The following is a 21,946-nucleotide window of genomic DNA, read 5'->3' as shown; positions in this document are numbered from 1 at the left end:
ATTTACAACACCTAATATTAACTACGCTGCTTGAAAGTGGTGGATGCATGTGCCGAAGTCTGGAGCCAAATCAAGACTCCTTAAAATTCAGTTCCATTCTCATGACAGTTGATTCGTGCCTCAGTTTTCTTGAGCTATAACATATGCACCCACTTGAGCTATAATATACCCACCCTGCATATTTTGAAATACGAACAGTGTTTGAAGCAGCACAAGAAATACCGGGACACAGGAAAATAAAGAAACCACAAAAGGTATTTTTTCTTAGAAATATATTTTGTAAGAAAACAATATTAACATTAAAAAGAAATGTTTATTATACAGTATAAAATAATTGCTTGAATTCAACTCAGTTTATTATAAAAAAAAGTCTGAGGATTTGTATGAAGCTTCATTTCTTACACATTTGAGCGTTCTGCCTTCTGATTCCTACTGCATTAAAGAGGTTTTTTCCCCACCTCACCCTTAGAGCACCCAAACATTCCTAAAACCTCCGTGATCCCCACCCTAAAGTTGTTCCTTGCCCAGATGTGCTCTAAACATAACCTACAATATTTGCAGCTCCCTCCCATGTTCCCCATACCCACCCTCAGATTCCTTCCACCTACCTTTTTGGCCAAGCAACTATAGAAGAGACAACACGTGTAGCGGCTAACTAGGAGTTTCCCCATATTAATTTGTTGGCTAATATGAACAGTGGCCAGCCACTGACTAATAATGGAAAATTGCTGAGTCGTTCTCAGCTGTCAGTTCTCATAAAACCTGTAAGAATCTCAATACTGCTATTCACCTGCCAGATCTGGCAGGAAGGTGCAGAGTTTTAGAAGCTAGAAGGGGAGAAAAGGACAGGCAATGCAATGACAAAAGCTTCGTTTTCTCAGGAAACTAGGCTAAAAAAGTCATTGCTCTATTGCAGAATTTACAACTCATGGAATTCATTGTAGGAAAATATGCCTGTTCAATAACTATAAATACCCCCAATACATTTCTGTGGCTTATTATGTTGTTTTTTCTTTCTCCCCTTCAGGTAACACCAGCTTTGTAACATTAATTACCCTCCAGGTTTGAAAGGCACCCAGTGACCAACATTCTGGTGTAATTATTCATGACTTTGGTGTGAATTTCCCTCCTCCCCCAAGTAATACTGACAAGTTTAACAGAAATCTATTAAGTTAAAAAGTACAAAGGTATATATTACATTTGCTAATTGCAAACAACCTCTTTTAGCTGCAATTTTTCCCATTGGGATTAAAAAGTGCACTAGTTTAACATGTCTGTACATTAAAAACAGTTTAAATCATTAAATATACAAACAGCAAGAGAATTTAAATATTTTGTATCAAATACTATAGGACAATATAATTTACATTTTTTTACACAAAACATTACACCTAAAATATAACTTTAGATATTACAGAATATAAAAATACATACTTTTTGTCTAAAAAATGTCTTTGCAGGTGCTGGCACAATGTAATACTTTAAAGGCACTCCATATTTTGGCAATCTATATTTGCAATTAGTTGTGCAACAATAATAATGACCTGTGATTAACCTTTTAGGACTGTAAGGCCAGATCTCCCTTCTTCCTAGAAATAGCCCTTTTTAATCAGGTAAAAATGTGATTTCAACTGTTTAGGTGTTCCACAACTCATTTCTGCCACGGCTTGAGCTTTCCAACCCTAATCCAGCAAAGCATGAACATGCTTAACTAAGCACGTGAAAAGCCACATCAAATGCAATGGAATTAGTTATACATTCACAATCTTTGCTGTCTCAGGGTCAGAATGCTCAGCCCCAAGCATGATTAAGCCCCAAATGCAATCTGAGAGCCAAATTCTGTCCTGCCTTACGTTTGTGCCAAACAGTCAGGTCAGAATGTGGAAATAATTCAGTAATACCAATTGCTCTGATTTCAGCTATACCAATGTAGAAGTCATAATGATTCTACTGAAGCCAGTGGAGACATACAAAGTAAAACTGGTGTAAGACTGAATCAGAACCACACAATTTTATCCTTGATGCATTTATGGAACTCTTGCCAGAGTCAGCACAGGGCAAAACATGTCTTTAGAGCTATATGCCTTATACAGATGCAACTGGGATGCAAAAAATTTTCAGTTCTGTCTTCAAGTTGTTTCTGGACCACTAACCCCTTCCTTCCCCCCCTGCCCAATTTCAGCACGCTAAATATTCAGTCTAAATCCCTTACTTTAAATGCCCCAAAGTAAGTTGCTTCTTGTGATGAATCCAGTAGCAATGGGTTTGATACCTGGATACTTATCATTTCACCAGATTTTAATTTAAAAAACCCTCCTACATTTACAGAATAAAAATGGAATTCTGAATTCCCTGACCAGTATTTGGTGCTTCCTCCCTTCATCAACACATCAGAGCGCCTTATTTTAAGGTTTGTCTTAGTCATATACACCATCAGCTGAAGCCCTCTTTTAGTCAGGTTTCCTGAAGTTTCATGATGTCTAAAACAGATGTTGGCATACAGGTAGTAAAATCCATCTTGATTAACAATTAGTTTCCCATCATTAAATGTCATATTTGATAAGTTTGCCTGGCCTTTGTCATGATGCCAGGATGTAAGGTTCACTTTACGAGTTCCTGAAGAGAGGAGAGGAAAAAAAATAATTTATAAGCATTTCGCAAAACACAACATTTAAAAAGCAATACCCAGATTTTTAAAATCAATAGCAAGTACCTTCATGTAGGCTAAAGTGAAGTTTAAAGCTTCAGAATATTAGACACTTATAACAAAAGACATAAGAAATTTCCTTTTTCATCATGTGCTGCCCTCCCACAGAACGTCTGCTGGAACATGGTACAAAACACTTGCTTGGCCAATAGTTTGATGGCACTCAGTCACATAGCAAGCTCTATGCAGTAATTGCATTCCATCTAAAACTTTATTTGGGTAACAAACAATTGAGAGAATTTGAAATGAAAAATTGCTAACAAAAAAAAAGAGCAAATCTTGCTATGAGTTAACCTGTGTTTGCAAGGAATAACAGCATCTGAAAAGAACTGATATTTCCTCAGATAGAAAGTTTATGAAACCTTCATGTAGTTTATGCTCTTGTGACTGCAGTAGTACAAAGATAAACATTCTCATTTGAGAACACAAAAAAAAGGAAGAAAGTCGATACAATCCTTTATCTTTAGAACTACACAAAGTATCTATACTTTAGATATAAGTCACAGAAGAACCAGACAAGACCCATGGGCAGAGGAAGCCACACAGGTCCCTACCCTTCTAAGATGCACCATGGCACAGAAGAGCCACTACAACCTACCATTTATTCAGCACGATACACAGGGCAGAGCACAAGAGATGAAAGTTGGCTAACTTGTCCTCCTAACCACTAGCAACTCCCACACAAACCCAGCTCTGTTTGCTCCCTCAGAGGCACCCACAGTAGCAGGCCTGCACAGGTGCCAGAGGACCTTGGACTCTCAGTGCATCTACAGGCCTGCGTGGAATATTCAGTACCTTATCCTCTCCCCACACCAAACTAAAAACAATCTACTCCCACCACCCCCAGTGCTCACAAACATACTGGGGAACAGCCTCAAGTACCTTTGATTGAAGCTGCCTCCTGGATTTGTTTGTGTTGAAGTGAGGGAAGGTAAGTAGGACAGGAACAGGGGAAATTGAGAGCTATGAGTCTTCCCCAGCTGCAAAAGGCAACTTTTGCATGTGAGAGGAATAGTCTAATGTTAGTCCAGAACAAAAAAATCTTCTGGCATTCTTCCACAGAGACTTGAGCAAAGCATATGTTATCAAAAGCAGACCTTAAATAGCTGCTGTCTTATGGCTCCAGTGTAGCTAAGTAGAAGTTACACAAGCCACCTTGTACAGCGAAGCCTTCTTCTGTGCAGTACCTCTAAAAAACTCTGAAAGCCATCAACGAATTGGAAGTCACACTAAGATCTTAAGTCTCCTATCCTGGAATAACTCATCTGCAAGAGAATGCTGAAATACCAGAGAACATCTCTGAAGTTGAAGAATAGCAGAAGTTGTAGGACTTCTTGTACACAGTGTTAAGTCCACCAGAAACACCACCCTGGGAAGCTATGCTACCTTCAAAATGAGGAGGATAGGTGAGAAATTAGAGCCAATATCACTGCTTGGACTGACAAAGGACAGAGGCACAGAAATATTAGGCAGAAATGTATACATATGACCAAGCAGAAAGGCTTGCTGACATACTGTGACTGACTGGTGGCCCACCAGGGAGATGCTAGGCAGAATTTATTTACCTGTAAAGTAAATTTTTTAGTTGCTAGCCTCAAAAATCAAGAGGCAATTTTGAAGAAATCCTAAGTGAAAATATATGATTCTTTGCTGAAGGGGGAAGATGGAAAAAAAGGTGCCACAGTGACTTGTAATTGCGATACTGAGAGCAGCTACAGGTGAAGCTTGTTCACACTGTTTGCTGTTGAGAGCAATATGTACCATTCATCCATGGTCAGGTGGAGGGACAAGCCAAGAGCTGATGGAGAATGATCCTATCTATAGGTCTAATTAGACCTGTTTTGAGCAGGGGATTAGCCTGGATGACTTCTGGAAGTGCCTTTCAACCTAGATTATAGTGCTATGACTTCATTAACCAAGGTAGCCGGACGTTTTGCCACAATTCAGAGGTTTAGACAAGGCATGTCAGAGCCAGGAGCACAGCACAGATGCACATTGATGGAAATTTTGTCATGCAACGCTTAATGGAAGGAGTAAACAGGATCTCAGTACTGCAGATGGTAATACACCCAATCGATCAATATGCAGAAACACAGGCAGAGGAAAAAAAATGGAGCATCTAAGTGCCAACTCAGTTGTCCATATATGAAACTCCAAAACATAATCCAAATTATAGGACAGTCACAAGTGCTGTAATACAGTATCTTTTGAGGCAAAAATTTATAATGGAGCCCTGGAAGAAATAACACAAAGTAAGCCATGTTGACAGAAGGAAGAAAACGCAGAGATAATGACTAAGGTAATCTTCCAAACATGGTAACAAGCAGTGAAAAAAAAAAATGTAATTCTCAGTCTTTCTGGTAACTCAATACAAATCAAAACAATGTTTTAAATGTTTGCAGGCATGAACTAAGACTAACACAACTGAGTTCCAACAGAATTAGTGGGAAGGAAGATGATGGAAGGATAAAGTAAACCAGTATTTATTACTCATTTGCACTATAGTAGCTTTCAGGTATAAATAAAGCCTGAGGAAAGGGCCAAAGCTCTGCCTGCTCTGAAAAACCACTTCTGGAGGCAAAGGGCAGCTAAGCTGAACCTGTAGCTGTAAATAGCTCAAAAATACTAGTGTTTCTTTAGGTACTAGCTAAAGGTACCAATTCACATTCCAAATGATATATTTAACATTTGCATTTATTTCTGTTTGTGCTCTTCTCCTTTAAACTGTGACTAATTTCTATAATCAATTTATAAACCAAAATTCACTGTTTTCATTTAAAACCTAGGTAGTGTTTGAAGTGAGCTCTGGTAAAAAGCAAACAGCAAGCATCCAGCTTTAACCTAATGCAACAAATCTAAACCACTACGGCTTCTGCAGCTAAATGATGGGTGGGACGCCAAGATGTAGGAGGGGTTATTTTTCCCCCTCCCTGTCAGTCCATAACTGCAGAAGTCCATTCGAGGCATGGTATTATTGTGAATCAGGTGAAAGGAAAGTGTTCAATGCCTATTCATGACAGGCGTTACCTTGCAAATTACTTGAACAAAATAAAATCCTGTTTGATAATGATACTGATTTTTTTTCCTGACATTGCTTATTTTGGGTCAGAGTGATGACAGTAGGGAATTTAAAATACTAAGAACCAATCTGCCCAGACTCATGGATAGCAAAGAGCTATTTAGAAGGATTTCAGACGTGTAGAATAAAGAAACACTGCAAGAAAATATAAGTTTGCAGTCAGAGAAAACAGGAAGAACTCCTGGTGATCTGCAGGAAAATTTTTCATCCTTTATGCCTGTCATTGATCTCTATGCCACCCAGTCAAGTGGGTAGAGCCACACGCCAGTGATAAGATAGTAGAGCACCTCACAATCAGTAGGTTCAGGGTTCTAGCTACCCAAAAGGATGCAGTCCCTTAATGCCACAGTGCTCAAAATAACAGCAGAAGCTGTCCTCATGATTAATGTCCCAGTAATTCTCTTCCAAAGAGGGCATAAGCCATTTGCCAGATCTGGAGGGAATAAGCCCAACTCATTGCATTGGTAAGAGGTTGGTCTCCTCAGAAGGAGGAACAAAAGTTTGTTACTACAAGGACTGTATTTCTGAGAGCTCCTACAGACTGTGATGATAAAAAAAAGCAATGTTTCTGTTGCCATTACCCACAAAGGTGCTAATTCACTCCCTAGAAAGTTAATACAGCAATGCACATCAGTAAAAAAAAGTATCAAGTATTAGTCATGGTAAAAATACATTTTACCGAGTAACATCTAGATAGACAGCAAAAAAAAAGTCCCATGGGTGAATTTCTCAAAGTGTGACAGACTCCAGTTCCGTAGATGTAAATGATCATGTATATAACTAGAAAATTAATTCAATCTTCCAAAGTGCTAAGACAAGCTTACTGATACTGCATCCTCTACTGTTGACCTATGTCAAAAGACGAAATCTGACTCAAAGAGAAGGTTGTCAGAAGGCATCTGAACTAGTAAGAAAGCCTGTAGAAGTTCTGATTGCCATTTTACAAGTTGCTTAAAGCTCTCTGTTTATAAAGCTCAACATTTGGACAATGCCAATGCAGTTGGAGGGGGAAAGAATACTACCCTCTGGCAAGAATCTAACCCCTCATGTGCAGATGACTTATCTCTAAACAGAACAGGCTGGCAAAATCTCAGATTTCAGGCCTCAGAGAATTCCCCTTTGGTTTAGTTATATAAAGCAGAAAAGTAATGCATACAGCTTAAGTAATGAGTAAAGCACATTCATAGTAGCATTAGAAGAATCCACTTAAAACTGAACTTACCTGATGGAATATTCTTATCATCAATAATGAGATGGGCAAAAGGCTGCTTCTCAGGCTTATTTCTTTTGTACAGATCCATTCCTAATGCCTCCATTGCAGCTGAAGATAAAAGAACTCCATTATCTCAGAAAAAAAACAAAATTTAATAGAACTAAAATATTTCTTATTCATAAATCAGCATCTACCTTTTTCTGGTCTTGGTGTTTCTCTCCCCAGGATACGCTGGACTTCCTAAAATGAGAAAAAGACACTGCTTTGATGTTGCCTTGCTTGCTTCTGTATCACAGATCATTTGCACAATTACAACACAGTATCTTCTCTGAATACATGTATACGTTGGGGTGGTTCTACCTACAGTATAGCCAGATGCCTGGAATACATATCCTGGTATTTACAGGATGTATAATGTGAACACACAGTTTAAATGCCATAATCAAATTACTTCCTCTGTCCAATACTTCTGATAAAGGTGGACAGGAATGCTAGCGTGTGCGATCACTGCACCGTTTATCGAAGGAGTGATTACAGACACAATCATTTCTACTTATTGCACTTGGAACGTTTCTAAGTATAATGGAACAACGACTGCTAAAAATGCATCACATAAAACCATGAAGTTTATGAATTGACTTGGGGTCAAAAGGTAACGAAGGAGGCAGTTCTACAGAGACACCAGTATGTAATCACACTAACTGCGGAAAATTAAGCCCCGCATTTCCTTTATGATGAGATAAATTAAAACCTCCACCCCTAATGCTTTACCACTAACAGGAGAGGTTGCAAGACTATAAGGCTTTGCAACCAAGCCTCCCTCATATCGAGGTATGCAGACACTGAAGGATTAAGCATTTTCCACATCTGTACTAGTCCAAATTAAGCAGGTGCTAGAGTTTGGAAGTACATATTCTCCAAAACTGCAGACTGCAGATTAATTTTAATATGAGCAAAGCTCATGTTACCCCAAACCAAGAACAGTGCAAATAAACAACAGGTACCACAAAGCTTTGTTTTTAAACAATCCTCTCTTGTTTTCTTCTTATGAAGATGTATAAACAGCAGTTTTCAAAAGTCTAAGCAACATGTTGTTGTTACAAGCCTGGATAGTCTTTATAGAATTAGGTTCATTCCTCAGTTCTGCTCCCTGTTCCGCACCATGACTCTCCTCATCTGTTTCCTAAAAAAAACAAGGATAACAACTCCTTCCTCCTGAGATTACCTCACACTATGGAACTATCATGATGTTTAGTAGAAGGAAACATTTTGCTGCAGATAGTAAATCATATTCTTATCTTTGAAATGTAAGTGGGATCCTGTGTTTTCTCTTTATATCTCACATACTGCTGCTTGTCTAATTAAACGCCATGTATATAAAACCGACCTCAGATTTGGCCAGATCAGCAAAGTTCCACCATGTTCTCTATCACTGCAGTGTTTTAGAACTTGAAATCTTGCTTTGAAAACACTTAGCTCCTCTTTTATGTAATTCTGCAGCCACAGTGAAATCTGTAACACCTTCTCTCTCTTTCTCCTTTCAGTAGGTGTCTAAATGTTAAACCAAAATGAAAAGCCACAGCAGCATGGAAGTTGTTGTATGACTATCAAAGCATGATAGCTCAGCAGAGATATGCTAATTGTGTAGATATGAATCATTACGATGCTTTCTGCTGTAGAGACAAGAAGAAAAGCAGAAGAATCGCAACTTCAAAAGAAGCAAAACCCATGTCCACCTCCCCCCCATTTACATTCACTTCCCCTCTCTGATCTTCATTTTCATGCTGCTAGAACTGATGTTGAAGTAAGAAGCTCAATTCTAGGAGCTGCACATCAGCCTCTAGCCACACCTGATCTATAACTTCATCAGAAGTACTAAGAAGAAAAATTGCAAGTATTTGGTACTGCCAAAGGTGGTAAAAGCATCTGAAGAGAACAGGACATAGAAGTAAAGGAGACTGGAAGATGGACTAGATTCTCAGATGTCACTGCATTACAACTGCTCCCAAACCTTTCATTAGAAAGGGAAGACTCCTTTTTCTTTTTTCCTTTCTTAATTGAAATCTTTTGGGTTTGGAGTCTTTTTTAGGATCCTTTCTTTCTGGCGAATGCTTGCCTAGAGAAGCTAACTGGACAAATCCAAAAAGATATTTACATTTTAATCTTCTATTATCTAAAACAGTACAAAAAAAAAAACAAGCTTGATAAGTCCCTGAACTGGCCGATTGCTATCCTCCTTATAGTCTAGTTTTTTTCCTTAGTAGCCTAGAGTTCTGCTTCTCTAGGTTTCCAAAGATGCTCTGACTTGAGCAGCTGGGTACCTCGCTTTTTGAGCTCTAGCAGTCTGACTCAGCATATCTTCCATGAAGAAAGGCTGTGGTCCTCGTGAGATGCATTCTGAGCCACTTTCTTTCTAACTGATGGTGGTGCTATTCATCTACAACATCACTACTGGGTGAGCAAAACAGCTACCCAGGAAGACCTGGGTCCACTTGTCTCAATGATCTTGAACCTACCACTCCCCTGCTTCCTACGAGCACCTTGGTCACCAAGCTGTAGCCTGGACTTGACAGGAGCACTCTGGTGCTCCTCTTGAAGCTAGGCTACTATGCAATGAAGATTGCAAGCACCATTACAACAAAAAGGGAGATAAGAGTGACCTCAACACTAATACACTTAGAAGAACTGCAGTCTGGCTCATGCTGAATCTTCTGTGTGCTCATCACAAAGGCTATCCTGTGGCCAGAACACAGAAATCCTCCACCAGCTGAGTTCCCAAACAATGGACTAGTGTCAAGTTTTTACTTGACTCTGACCAGCCCCCCCAAAATTTAAGTCTTGCTGCTCCATTGCCCATACTTCCAGGAAAAAACTGGGAGAAATACATGAACTAGTCCTTAGAGAACAAGCATGGAGCTGTGGATTTCCTCTTGAAGAATATGTACTCCAAAACATTTCTTTTTATTTTCCACTTCATCTGTTTCTACAGTTCCAAGACACTGATACACAACCTACCTTAGAAGAACACTACTGCTAAGAATGCAGAAACAACTCAACAGAACCTGTCACTAAGACACAGCCACAGAAGCATGAGAACTGCTGACAAACATTGCCAGTGACTTCTCTTAAGATTTTCAGCCACAAAACCAAGTGAGCTACCAAGCTGTTGAGTTATTTTTAGAAAAAAACTGTACACAAAAAGTTACACCACACTGTTAGTTTTAAAATAAGCTGCTTCTGTACATCTTCGTGTCATTTGCTCACTGCACACTATGTCAACTCTACTGGCCTGCTTCCCATATTCTAAACTTTTCCATACAGTCACTGTTCAAAAAAACAAGCAGCCAGTCAGAAAAATGAATATGTCTTCCTTCCTCCAAAAAATAAAATAAAAGGCCACGGGGAAGCTGCAAAACTTCCAAATTTTAAAAGCTAAAACCATGCTTTAAGTGGCTAGAATGTGGGGAAATGCTCTTTCCTCATCCACGGCAGGCTTCGGGTTTTAACCCTTAGACAACTATCACACCTATTACTACATTAGCGTGTCATCAGCATCCTTAAAACGCAAGTCCTGCCCTTCAGGTTACGTCTGATGTTGAGTACACACAAACAAGGTTACAGAGGAACATGTAACATCTGTGAATGTTTTTTCCTCCTCTTTGTTTTTACAGTATCTCATTGTCTCCTTTGAGTAGCTACAAGTAGCCTTTTAAAACCAGGCAAGAGACCCACCCTCAGGACATTAATGTACTGCTTCAGTCATTACCCTAAGGCTCCCTTACACAAATGTTTCTACTACTACCACCACAGTGCGTTAAGGCCGGTTGATATCAAGAAGTAGTATCTGATTATCTTGCCGGAAATTCAGCAGTTTGAAGAATGCTAATCAGGAAGGAAGCGAAATAGAAAGTGCATAAACCAATATTCTTCAGAAGATTGAGATGAGCACTGCGACCTCTTATTCAAATGAGTAGTCTATTGCCTGCCGGAAAAAAAGGGCATGTAAAGTTGTAGTGTGGAAACTGAAATTTTAACAGCTTACAACAGTCACCCATGAAACCTTCGCTTTGTCCATAACCACATGCACTTAAAATGTCTGCTAAGTATATAGATCTCTTTATAAGTGCTGCCCTGGAGGTCTAGCTACAAAGTGTGTTGTTGCCGTGTAGGAGACTAGTTTACGCCTGAACTCCCCAAGCTGCTAGAAGCTGGGAGTATTGCCAAGAAAAGATACTTATGAATTGACCAAGATATGTTTGTATTCCTTTCTACTTCAGACTCATAACAGACTTCATAAGAACTGTGGTTAGAGCATCTGGGCTGCCAGAGGGTTTTTAGGGTTACATGCAAAAAAATTAAGCAAACAGACAGACTAGGAAAGTATATTATTTGTCTGCTTTAAAGTTTATTTGCAATAGTATTGAAAATGTGTTTTCTACTGAGTAAGCTGCTCCCTAAGCAGTATTTTTATTCCAGAATATGTTGAGGAGGTCACCATTACATTTTTTTAATTTTATTTTTATATAAATTAAATGTTTGTCAGGAGACAAACATTTCCAGACCTGACCTTACAGCACTACTACACTGGTTTTCAGAAGAGCACTTGCAATGGCAGTCCCTGCTTTAGATTTAAACACTGGTCTACAGATGTGCAAAGAAAACAGGTGAGAACTAACACAGTAAGCTAAAAGCTGTAACCAGACTATAAAACTTAACAAAAAAAGGTTGTCTGTTTTCATTTCCTGAATAGCTTGAATTGCTAAAGACAAACAACTGAAAAAACAGCAAACTTAAACTGTATTTTAAAGTGTTCCATTTCAGTCACCTAATGCACTGTCAGTGCAAATATGGATACCAGCTCTTGAAACACACACACACTTCAGGAAACTGAATAAAGCAGAGAAAATAGGAAACATCTTTCCAGTCACATGAACTGCATTCCCACACAAGGGCCTAGTCCAATTGTAGATAAGATTCAGATGCATCTCTGCCTTTTGGTATGGCAGAACCAATGAAGGGCTCAGCTCACACAGCTTAAGGCCAGCTTAATTTGCCTTAACACCGTTTCTTTCATTTCCATGATATGAATAGAAAAGATGCAAATGTAGCCCTAAGCAAACATTTACCTATTTTTCTGTGTCATCAACGTATGATGACAAAGCACCCAGAACACTGACCCTGCTGCTTAGTATGTTATGTTGCATTCAAAAATTTTGGAGTGATTACTTTGGCAGGGAAAGCGTCATTGTTCTCAAACTAACAGTCATCAACCAAAAAAAAAATTATCCTACTCACTACTTATCTTGGCCACTGCCTTTGCAGCATTTAACCTCTATGCTGAATGGCAGAATATGCAGTCTCCGCTAAAGTTAATGCTTTTGTTGAGTAACCAGCAGCAAACGACCAAAATGCAGAACTTCCCATTCACTTACTGTAACAAGCTCCTTCCTCTGTCAAGGGTGCTGCATGAAAGAGCACTCTAGTACCAGCATGCAGAACACACAAGTAGAAGTAGTGTCAGTCTAAAGAAAATGCTGGAAGAAAGAACTAGTCCTACTGAGTTAACCCATTTTCCTAAGTTTTTGAAGGAGGTGGCAAATAAAGGAAACTAGGCTCCCAGCTTTAAGCTTTGTTCTGAAAAAGATCCGTCACAGAGAGTACTCTATTAAAAATAAACATCAGCACAATTAATGCACTGTATAGTTAAGTCAAGTACAAGTCACTCCGTAAAGCGTATTTGGGTTCAGCTCAAATCTAATGGAGTATCCTTTACGAAAAACCTGACAGTCATATGCAGATGTGAAGAGATAATGGACTTTATAAGCCAGGAAAACCAAATACCATAGCACACATTCAACTTCAATAGTCCATAATTAGCACTAAACACTAACAAGAACATGCAAAGAGATCAAACACAGTAACTGGTAAGGGACAATTGTGACACATATTCAGCTTGCCTAGGTTTCTTCATTAGGGCTAATTTACGTGTCTGCTTTTGTTATTTGAGTTTGGAAAAAAGCTGTCATTCTCAACTGCTGCATTCTCAACATCATACTTATCATGATGGCAAAGCAGATCTTCCACCACTGTGGCAAAATGAGCAAAAAAAGGATACTATCCTTCATTCTGAGTAATCAAAACTACTGTACTGCAGAAAGAGTAAGAAACAAGAACAGATGAGAACAAATACTATGCCTTCTATCTTTCAGACAGCATTTTGCTTGTCAGTGACCTTGGCTTGGAGAATCCTGTCAGAAAGTCAGGAAGATCAGTTCGGAAAAAAAAAGTGGAGCTGTCCTTCCACATCCAAAGTGTTGGCAAACCTGTACAAGTATTAGGATAGATGACTGCCATCCGACCCACCCAAATGTCAGAACTGCCTATCAACTAACTGCAGTTAGTTTTCTGTGTGACTTCAAGCCTCCCTTTAACAAAACTAAAAAATGTATTTGAATGCAGAATTGATTAACCACTACCAAGGTTCATAATCATATGCAGTGGGATCTCAGATCCAACACCATATTCTTCAAACACCAAAAGAATACTTTCTAGAACTTACCTCTGAACAAAGATATTGGAAAAATTACTAAGTTAAACAAAAATAAGAGAAACCACTGCCACTTACCTTTTGCACAGCTCTTTGGAGAGCCTGTTTCATCCTTCTACATGATTCCGGCATTAACTTCACATCTTGATTTTCAAACGGTGTATCTTGCAAACCTATACTTTCTGGAGATCTGAAAAGCATTCTGACACAGTGTGCATCTTCTTTTGAAATTCTACTAGGGTCCATCTGAAACAAAAATATAAGCACAGCCACAGTTTTAAGAGTCTGTCCAACACACAAGAACATTTAAATCGGGGCAAATTTTCAACTGTCTAGAAGTTTGGCAACTAGCTAAGTTTATCATCTAAATTTTTATTCTAAACAATGAAAAAAATGTTCTCCTCAGGAACGTTTACTTCAGCCAACAAGCACATAAGACAGGAGAATAAATGTATCTTCTGGAGTTGCCTAATTTGTTAGCTTAGACTGGATATTGACTTTCAAAAGTTAAAGATTAGTTAAAGATTAATCCCACCTTTACAGTAAAAATCAATAAACCTGAATTCCATTTTTAGATGCAATATCACAATTATTTTAGCAGGCAACATACGCAGCCATCCTACTTATTAAAAATACGGATTGCAAGATGACACACAAGTGTCAAGAGCAGCAATTTGGGGAATGTATATACGACATCCAGCACATCCTTTTCAAGGGGAGAAACAGAAGCAACAGAAAACAGCTATCACAAAGTATGTTGCAGGCAAGATGCATTGCTTCATGAAACAGTCACCAGGTAAGATCGTACAAATTCAGAAAGACCAAGAGACAATAAAACTGTACTACAAAACACCTCCTCTTTATTGGACAAAGTCTAGTAAATCCAAAATATCTGCAAGATATTTTTAGCAATTAATCTCTGCAATTGAATCAAATATAATTTTTAATTGTAAGCACAGAATGCTCCTAAATTCTACCAATCTTAATTCTAAGATGACTTAGAAGGATATTCCAAGAATCAAGATCGTGCCTCAGCAGAATTCAATTGCACAAACATTATTCAAACCATTTCACTCTTTAACCCCCCTCCATACACCTCACACTCAACAGATATTAACCGCTTTCTTTTATATATAGCCTGAGACTCTCAGCAATTGATCTCAACATGTATTTACGCTGCTTTTACATCAGAAGGGTTTGTGCACTCAAAACTTTCTTTAAGTCTCTAACTGCATTAGCTGGTCTAATATGAACATTTACTTCTACTGTTTTCCGTAACAAACACCAAAGCACCAATTTATATCTGAGAATTACATAATATAACACGTTACGAATAATCATGATGAGGAAATACCAATCCATTACAGATAATACCAAACTAGTGGTCATTTTCCTTTAAAATAGCATTGAACAAAATGTCAAAGGAGGTTTTGCAGAATATGCAACAGCCAAACTGAATCAAATTTATGTAAATTGTTCACATGAGCATGAATTCAATCCCCTAACCCCAAAAAAGAACCAAACTAACTGAAAAACATAAGGTTAGGATTACAGAGGTAAGCTCAAGCCTACAGCAGGCAGCCAGCCATCCAACAGCAAACACTGGAGGAAAACATTTGTTGCACAGACGGCCATGTCAACAGCAAGTTGTCTCCTCCATCACCATCCTTCTGCTGAAGGCTCCAGATAAGAGCTGTTTGCCCCGTTTATTCAAACCAATGTCAGCCCCCATGAGCTGGTTTAGCTGTCTCAGTTATCCCTGCAGATTTGGAACTGAATAGGTCAGAAAAGTTTCACCTGAGGATCAGAAGACGCCACAGCTTTGAGCAGAGGGGCAGAGATGAGTTACAGGCTGGCTTGGAGGCAGTAAGAGCTTCTGGGGTGGCCTGACATGGGATCCAAAGGAAAAATCTGTTTATAGCTATTACAACTCTACTAAGCACTAACAACTACATTAATAACTTCTAAATGCAGCCCCATTACCTGTCTAAACTGACCTCTGCGCCCTCACCTTCTTCGCCATGAAATCCCACTCCTGGCACTCAACCTCCTCTTTAAACCAGTATCGTGGAGCACTACCCTGAGGTAATTTTTTGTTGATGCAGTTTCCTAAAGGATTAGCATCCTGAAACCAGCTCATTACAGGTGTCAGGCAAGCATCGGAGTTAATAGAAGGGCATGAAGGAGCAGGAAGGCAGCGCTAGCTTTAACAGCTGTAAAACTTCATCCCAGTAGATTCCAACAGTACAGAGAAGCTCAGAGAATCAACAGTAAGTGGAGATGAAGAAACAAATGGTTACCAACAGCTGTTAAGAGGCAGTTCATGGAGAAAGACCTAGGTCTGGAAGGCACCTTGTCCAGCCCCTTGCTGGAAGCAAGGCCAACGTGTAACTTAGGGCTGATCGCTTGAGGCCTTGTCTAGCCAAGCTTGATGGAAACTCCATCGATGGAGGCCTGCAACCTCTCCAGTTTGTTGTTATGCCTCTGGCACTGAGGGGCCCAAAACAAGACCTGTTACTCCAGATGTAGCCTCTTATATTGGTATTGTCAGAAACCAGAGAGAATTAGATATCCAGATCCTGTCAAAGGCCCTAAGTCCTCTCCCCTCCACACACACACCACTGAAGAGAAAACGGAGTCACAGCAAATGACTGCCAGTAGGTACTCACTTTTATCAGCAATACTTTCAGTGAGAAACTGTTACCCCAGTTTGGGATTTATTTAAACACAACTTCTGAAAAGCAGACAAGGAAACGAGGTTTTAAAACACAAAAATCATGAAAGATTTTCATGTTTCTAGGACCTGAGCATTCAGCATGACAACTCACACCCATCAGAGACTTACAGCTATTGCCCATCAGCAATGAGTCAAATGTGTCACACAAACACTGTGCCAGAACTACAGCAGCAGCTTGTACAGAAGCACTTATTCAGATTATAGCTCATCTGTTGAGGGCTCAAGACAGAAAACCACCATTTCTGCACCTACAATTAAAAGACTGGGGACTTAATGGAAACACTGATTGCTCCAGCAACTTAAATTGAAGCTGTACAATCCATCCTGACAAGTCAGAAGTCTCTAGAGATTTATTGTTTGATAAGGTGAAGCTCTGATCTCGGGACTAATAACCTACCTGGTTGCCCTTACCGTTTTCAAAGAATACCCAGCCAGCACCACTTCTCAACCACGGAAATGAGCTCACCTGTCTGAGCAGCCCTTCTCAGAAATCCTGCAACTGACATTTTATAAAAAATGCATACTGAGCTGCCATAGCTGCAAACAGACAATACTGAGCACCGACACCCTAACTGTGGGCAACAAGCGACGAACAAAAAAGCTTTCAAGGATGTGTTCTGAGAAGAGCTTCTGAAGAGCCAAAACGAAATACCAGAATGGTCTACAGAAAGCAGCGTGCTACCTTGCAAGGCACAGAAGGTTAGCGGAAGGTTAGCCTTTGAATAAAGACCTTCAGCATGAAGTCCTAAAGATTTAATACCTGAAAAAAAAAAATCAAGATGCAATGGACAATATTGGAGAAAGCTTTACAACATGTTAAAGAAGTAAATACCCTAGAGCTATCAGCCCATTTAGAGAGAAAAATCTAGCTATTATTTTACTATACTTTATACATGTTACTATTGTGCATACACATCTACCGTCTCCAACCCTGGAATCTGATCACACCTTCCAGTGCCCCTTGTTATCACCGTTTTTCATCATCTGTAACCACTTTAGTTGCATCCCTGAACTCCCTTCAAGTAATTCAGGGCAGGCAAAATGAACTCCAATACGATGGGTGACACCAGATGAATTTACAGAATTAAGAGCCAATTTTATAAAGATAAAAAGATTTGCTTTGATTTTAAAAGACAGTATATTCCAGTGAACTTTACTTATTAAGTATTGCCTTAATTTTGCAATATTACAGTATCACATTCTGCACTTTCTCCCTAAAATAAACATTAATCATTTATACTTGTTTTCGAACTTAAACCAACTTCAAATTTAATCAAATATCACTTTACACTCTGTGATCTTTCCTAACCACCAAGAAAGGGTTCTTCCGGGCTTCCAGAAAGTGCTAGTGACCCCTAGCAAGCGGTTTGCTGTTAGCCACTGCTCCAGCACGCTCCCAAGATTTCAGATCAGGTCTGAAAGGATGTTTAAAACATTGCAGCGAAAAGTCAAACTTCCACAGATGCATGAAATGGCAATAAAAATCTGTCTTCCAGGTCCCCATTTATCTAAATGTGAACTCTTTGGTAGAGTAGAATACTTAACATTTGAACAGACTTTTTCAAATAGGAAAAACAAGTAAGCTTAGAGTTGCAGGTTAAACTGGGGGAGTTTGACATCCAGACCCTACATCTGGCTTTGAGCCCTCCCAGCTTGTTCTACTGCCCTCCAGTTCGCTCAGCATTAGACCAAATCCCTACTCTTTTCTGATCTAAGTACAGGAAGGAAATGGACCAGAATAAAAAATGTAAAAGCACAGCTTTTGAAAACTATACTTTAGCACCTCCCGATTAAAGAGAAATAGAACACTTAGCACTCTCACTTGGTGCTGTGCATGTGTCTCTATTATCTCCATCTGCTCACAGTACCCAAATTTGCACTGAATTTTCATTGACCATGAGCAAATATTTCTCATAAAGCATAATCAGCATAAATACTTAGGAGCAATACATGTTATAAGTGTTTAGTTTCACGGATTCAGTACTTTGCACAAGATGGTCCAAAAAGAAAAGCCAAAACACTTTAATCTTTTTACAGGTCAGAATGGCAGCATTCTGGAATACTGGTAACATTCAATTCTTAGCTTTTTCTTCCTTTTTAAATATACCAGCTCCTTGTCTCATTTGCATTGTGCTACGTTATTTCTTGGCCACAAACATGTGTTTACCCATGAAAATCTGGTGTCAGTCTTAGTTTTGTGTCTTGTGAAATTCCAAATGCTCAAGCCACAAAACAAACAAAACTGAGGAAAAACCAAAACCTCGGTTATTGTCTCAGCTCGCATTGTGTCATGATCTAGCCCAAATGATTTTATGCAAATGAAAATAAGAAGTGTATGGTAAAACTGAGTCAGAGTTTATTCAGCCTCTTTGGGTTTTGAAGAGCTTGTAAAACAGTCCTGTTAAATCATATAATTTCTTAATATGAGCCTATAAAATCAAGTCTTGCTAATTCACATTTGGTTAGTCCACCAACCAACACGGCCCCTACTAATAACTTCTCATTATTTTAACAGAATATACTACAAAACCTAAGTTCTGTTATAAAAAAAAAGTATAACTTTAGATAGATTAACACAATTCAATTTGACAGCAGATTGATACAACCAAATCTGAAAGGATAACTATAGATAGACTAATACAATTAAATTTGTCAGCAATCCTTTCAAAACATGCCCCATATAAAGTAAAACTATCTGCAAAGCAATTAATACTTAACTTCTACAAGACCTACTGTATTTTTTCCATCTGTGTTATTTGCACAATAAGAAATTGGTGAGCAATGGTGGATTACCATATCTTATTATTGTGAATTATGTACTTACTTTGAAAGCATATTTTTCAGTGATAGCAAAGATGACATTTTTGACATTAGGAAGTTTTCAGGGAGTATTTTAGTCAAGTCTACACCTAGGTACATTGCATTTTTTAGCCCTCTCAAAAGTTCAAGTTTGCAAAGTCTATCCAACAGCTTTGCTCCAAATCTACAGGAACTAGAAACCAGCAAGAGAGCCAAGCTGCCAAAGGCAGAATTACACTCACACTATGTAATTATTTTTTTTTAAATAAAGGAAGCAGAAGAAAAGTAGTCTTTATGGTAAGAAAACTCTTGTTATCCCTTCTTGGGCGTGTGTACAGCGCTGACACGAACCTATCAGGCAGGGTCCTGAAGCAGTGGAGGGGGAGAGGGTAAAGAGTGTGAACACGGGGTTTTAAAAAATATAGATACTGTGATAAGTTGTTTTGATTGCAATGGCTCTCTAGCACAGCAACAAACGTGCACTTGTGCACTTCCACGAGCTATATGTTTTGACAGAGCTGCCGTGCAGCTCTAGAGTTAAAAACACGAAGCGCCACGGGGGGCTCCCAAGACGCCTGCTCCCCTTTCCTCCCGCAGCCTAAACACCTCGGCGGCCCTATCTCCCCCACGGCAGCCGCTTACCTGAGCTCGGAAGTAGAGGAAGAGGGCCACGCTGCACACCACCTGCCCCAGCCCCAGCAGGACGAGGGCGGCCAGGAGCGAGCGGGAGGCGGGCGGTGGGTGCGGGTGTGCCGGCAGCGGCGGGGCCGCCTGCGGCGGGGCAGGCGGCGGCGGGGCGCTGTCGTGGGCGTTGCCACCGCCCAGCTCCTCGGAGCCCCGCAAGTATTTGCTGTAGTCTCGGCTGGCTCGCCGCATGGCTCCGCAAAGCGGCTCCACGGAGCTTTTTTTTTTTTTTTTCCCCCCACCCCCCAACCCCGGCCTCGCTACAAACAACCCCCGGCGCCCCGGGCAGGGCAGCTCTTATAAAGTGTGGCGGCCAATCAGCCCCGGGCGGTGTGACTCGTCCTCCCTCCGCCCGCCGCCACCACACGCACGCACATGGCCACCACTCCCCTCTTATGGCGTCTCTTCCCTTCCCTCCCCGAGTGGGGACCGGCCCCCGGCGGCGGGAGGGTCGGCTTAGGTCGGGCCCTCCCCTGCCCTCAGAGCCCTCCTCAGGGAGTCGAGTTGATCGTCGTCCCCTCAGGCCTCGGTGTGAGGAGGAATAAAGTCCCCCAAAGCCATGTTGTGTACCTCTATCACAAAGGGCTTTCTCCCCTCACAGAAGCTCCAGCTCCTGGGGCTGTACGTGGAGGTGCCCTCATGGTTGTCCCTGTCCCGTTGGGTATGGGGAATGCAGGGCTGTCAGCCCCGCTGGGTGTCTAAACTCGCTCTTTGTTCAGACCAGGTTAAAATAAACGTGCTTGCGCTGTCCAAAGCACGGTGAGACAGTGCTAAGTGTTGTCAGAGGACTGGGGTAACGAAATTAGAGAAAGCTGAGCTGCCTACCAATGACAAACCAGAGATGGGGCTCCCCATCTTCCTCCACACAACCAGTCTGTTGCAGAGGCATTTCTGAAGGCTTGGTGAGGAACTGCATCTTCCTGCGCTCCCCATGTCTCAGCCTGAGTCGTGCTGCCTTTTGTAGGCACCTACTTTAGCATGATCCCCTTCAGATCAATTATCCCCTTCATATACCTGCTCGTTTAGAGCTTGTCTAAATTTATCTTTCCTGTCTCCATATAGTCTTTCTTCCCTGAGCTCTTTTGCTCATCACTTTATCTATGCATTTGGAGATGTAACTATCTTATCAGTAGGACCAACTTCAGCACCTAATTAGTCCACTTTGTGGAAGGTGTTCTCCTGAATCCTGTGGAAGGGCTTGTTGTAAAGACAGTTCAGATGTGTTAGATCTGCAGTCCTGTAAAATTCAGTGGGGAAATGGTATGGACGTAAAAGCAACTGAGTTGAAGTCTAGACTGGCCTTTGAAGAACATGGGAGAATAACACAGATCCATGTAAGTCATTTGGACTGTAAAAACACAGTTTAGTTTTCAGCTCTTACAACATGACAGAATATCCTGTTTAGGTCTGCCCAAGCTAAAAAACTGAGAAACTTCACCTCCTAAAGAGGCTGACTGCACAAGACATGATTACATGCTCCAAGAAATTAAAGAAAACTGTCCGAAATATACCAAACCACTGTGCGACAAATTACTATCAAAATAAGCTGACATCATTTAACACTGGACCCACATAGTGCAATAACAATTACTTCACCAACAGTGAGACACATCTGAGAAATGATGGTTTCACAGCACCTGTTTCTCAACATCACCCATCAGGAAGTCATGGAGCAATACTCAACCTCGAATGGCTGCCCCTCTCCTTTCCAAATGCTTACAATTATGCTCAGAAATATTGGTAGCATTGTGGTCTGTAGAGAATTGGAGGAAATGTTTCTCTACATGTGTCTCAAAGAACTTTTCTGAAAACGAAAGGAAGGTAAGCTAGCCACTATCCCTTGCATAATAACTTTGAAAATAATCTGACATACTCAGCTAGACAGCCCATAGTAAATGAAATTTACCTTGGTTTACAGTAACATTTTACTTTCAGGAGAGGAATAATAGTGAAATATGTTTTAGAAAGATGCAACTTTTATTTTTCTTTAAAGAGTCTGTATAGTTTTTAAGATCCAGCTGCCAATTAGTTATTAAACAGTTGATAAAGGAGAAATCAGAATAATATCAGTGATGTTAACAGATGATTTTTTATTCTTTCATATGAGAAAGAACTCTAGAAAAGCCTCTGCTCTTTTCACCTTGGAGCTCAAAACTCTTCCTAATGAGGAAGGAAAAAAC

General features: G+C 40.1%; 1 protein-coding gene across 1 annotated transcript; it reads right to left on the bottom strand.

The window, feature by feature from the left end:
* Positions 1-266: 266 nt before the first annotated feature.
* TNFSF11 (TNF superfamily member 11) lies at positions 267-20,171 on the bottom strand. The gene is made up of 5 exons (XM_040541433.1): positions 19,725-20,171; positions 13,625-13,792; positions 7,194-7,239; positions 7,009-7,107; positions 267-2,616 (listed from the first exon to the last, which is right to left on the bottom strand). The coding sequence occupies exons 1-5, from the start codon at positions 19,956-19,958 to the stop codon at positions 2,195-2,197; spliced, it is 969 nt and encodes a 322-aa protein (XP_040397367.1). The 5' UTR covers positions 19,959-20,171; the 3' UTR covers positions 267-2,194.
* Between the last annotated feature and the right edge of the window lie 1,775 nt (positions 20,172-21,946).

The sequence above is a fragment of the Cygnus olor genome, chromosome 1 (genome assembly GCF_009769625.2).
Source record: "Cygnus olor isolate bCygOlo1 chromosome 1, bCygOlo1.pri.v2, whole genome shotgun sequence".
Lineage (NCBI taxonomy): Eukaryota > Metazoa > Chordata > Aves > Anseriformes > Anatidae > Cygnus > Cygnus olor.
This window is presented reverse-complemented; position numbering and strand designations above follow the sequence as displayed.

What these genes read in the sequence shown, in the direction of transcription:
- TNFSF11 (XM_040541433.1), bottom strand. Translation starts at nt 19,958, where the DNA reads ATGCGGCGAGCCAGCCGAGACTACAGCAAATACTTGCGGGGCTCCGAG. An exon ending in TCCTCTACTTCCGAGCTCAG is followed by an intron (nt 13,793 to 19,724) that starts GTAAGCGGCTGC and finishes TTTTTGTTTCAG; the next exon opens with ATGGACCCTAGTAGAATTTC. An exon ending in AACACCAAGACCAGAAAAAG is followed by an intron (nt 7,108 to 7,193) that starts GTAGATGCTGAT and finishes TTTTATCTTCAG; the next exon opens with CTGCAATGGAGGCATTAGGA.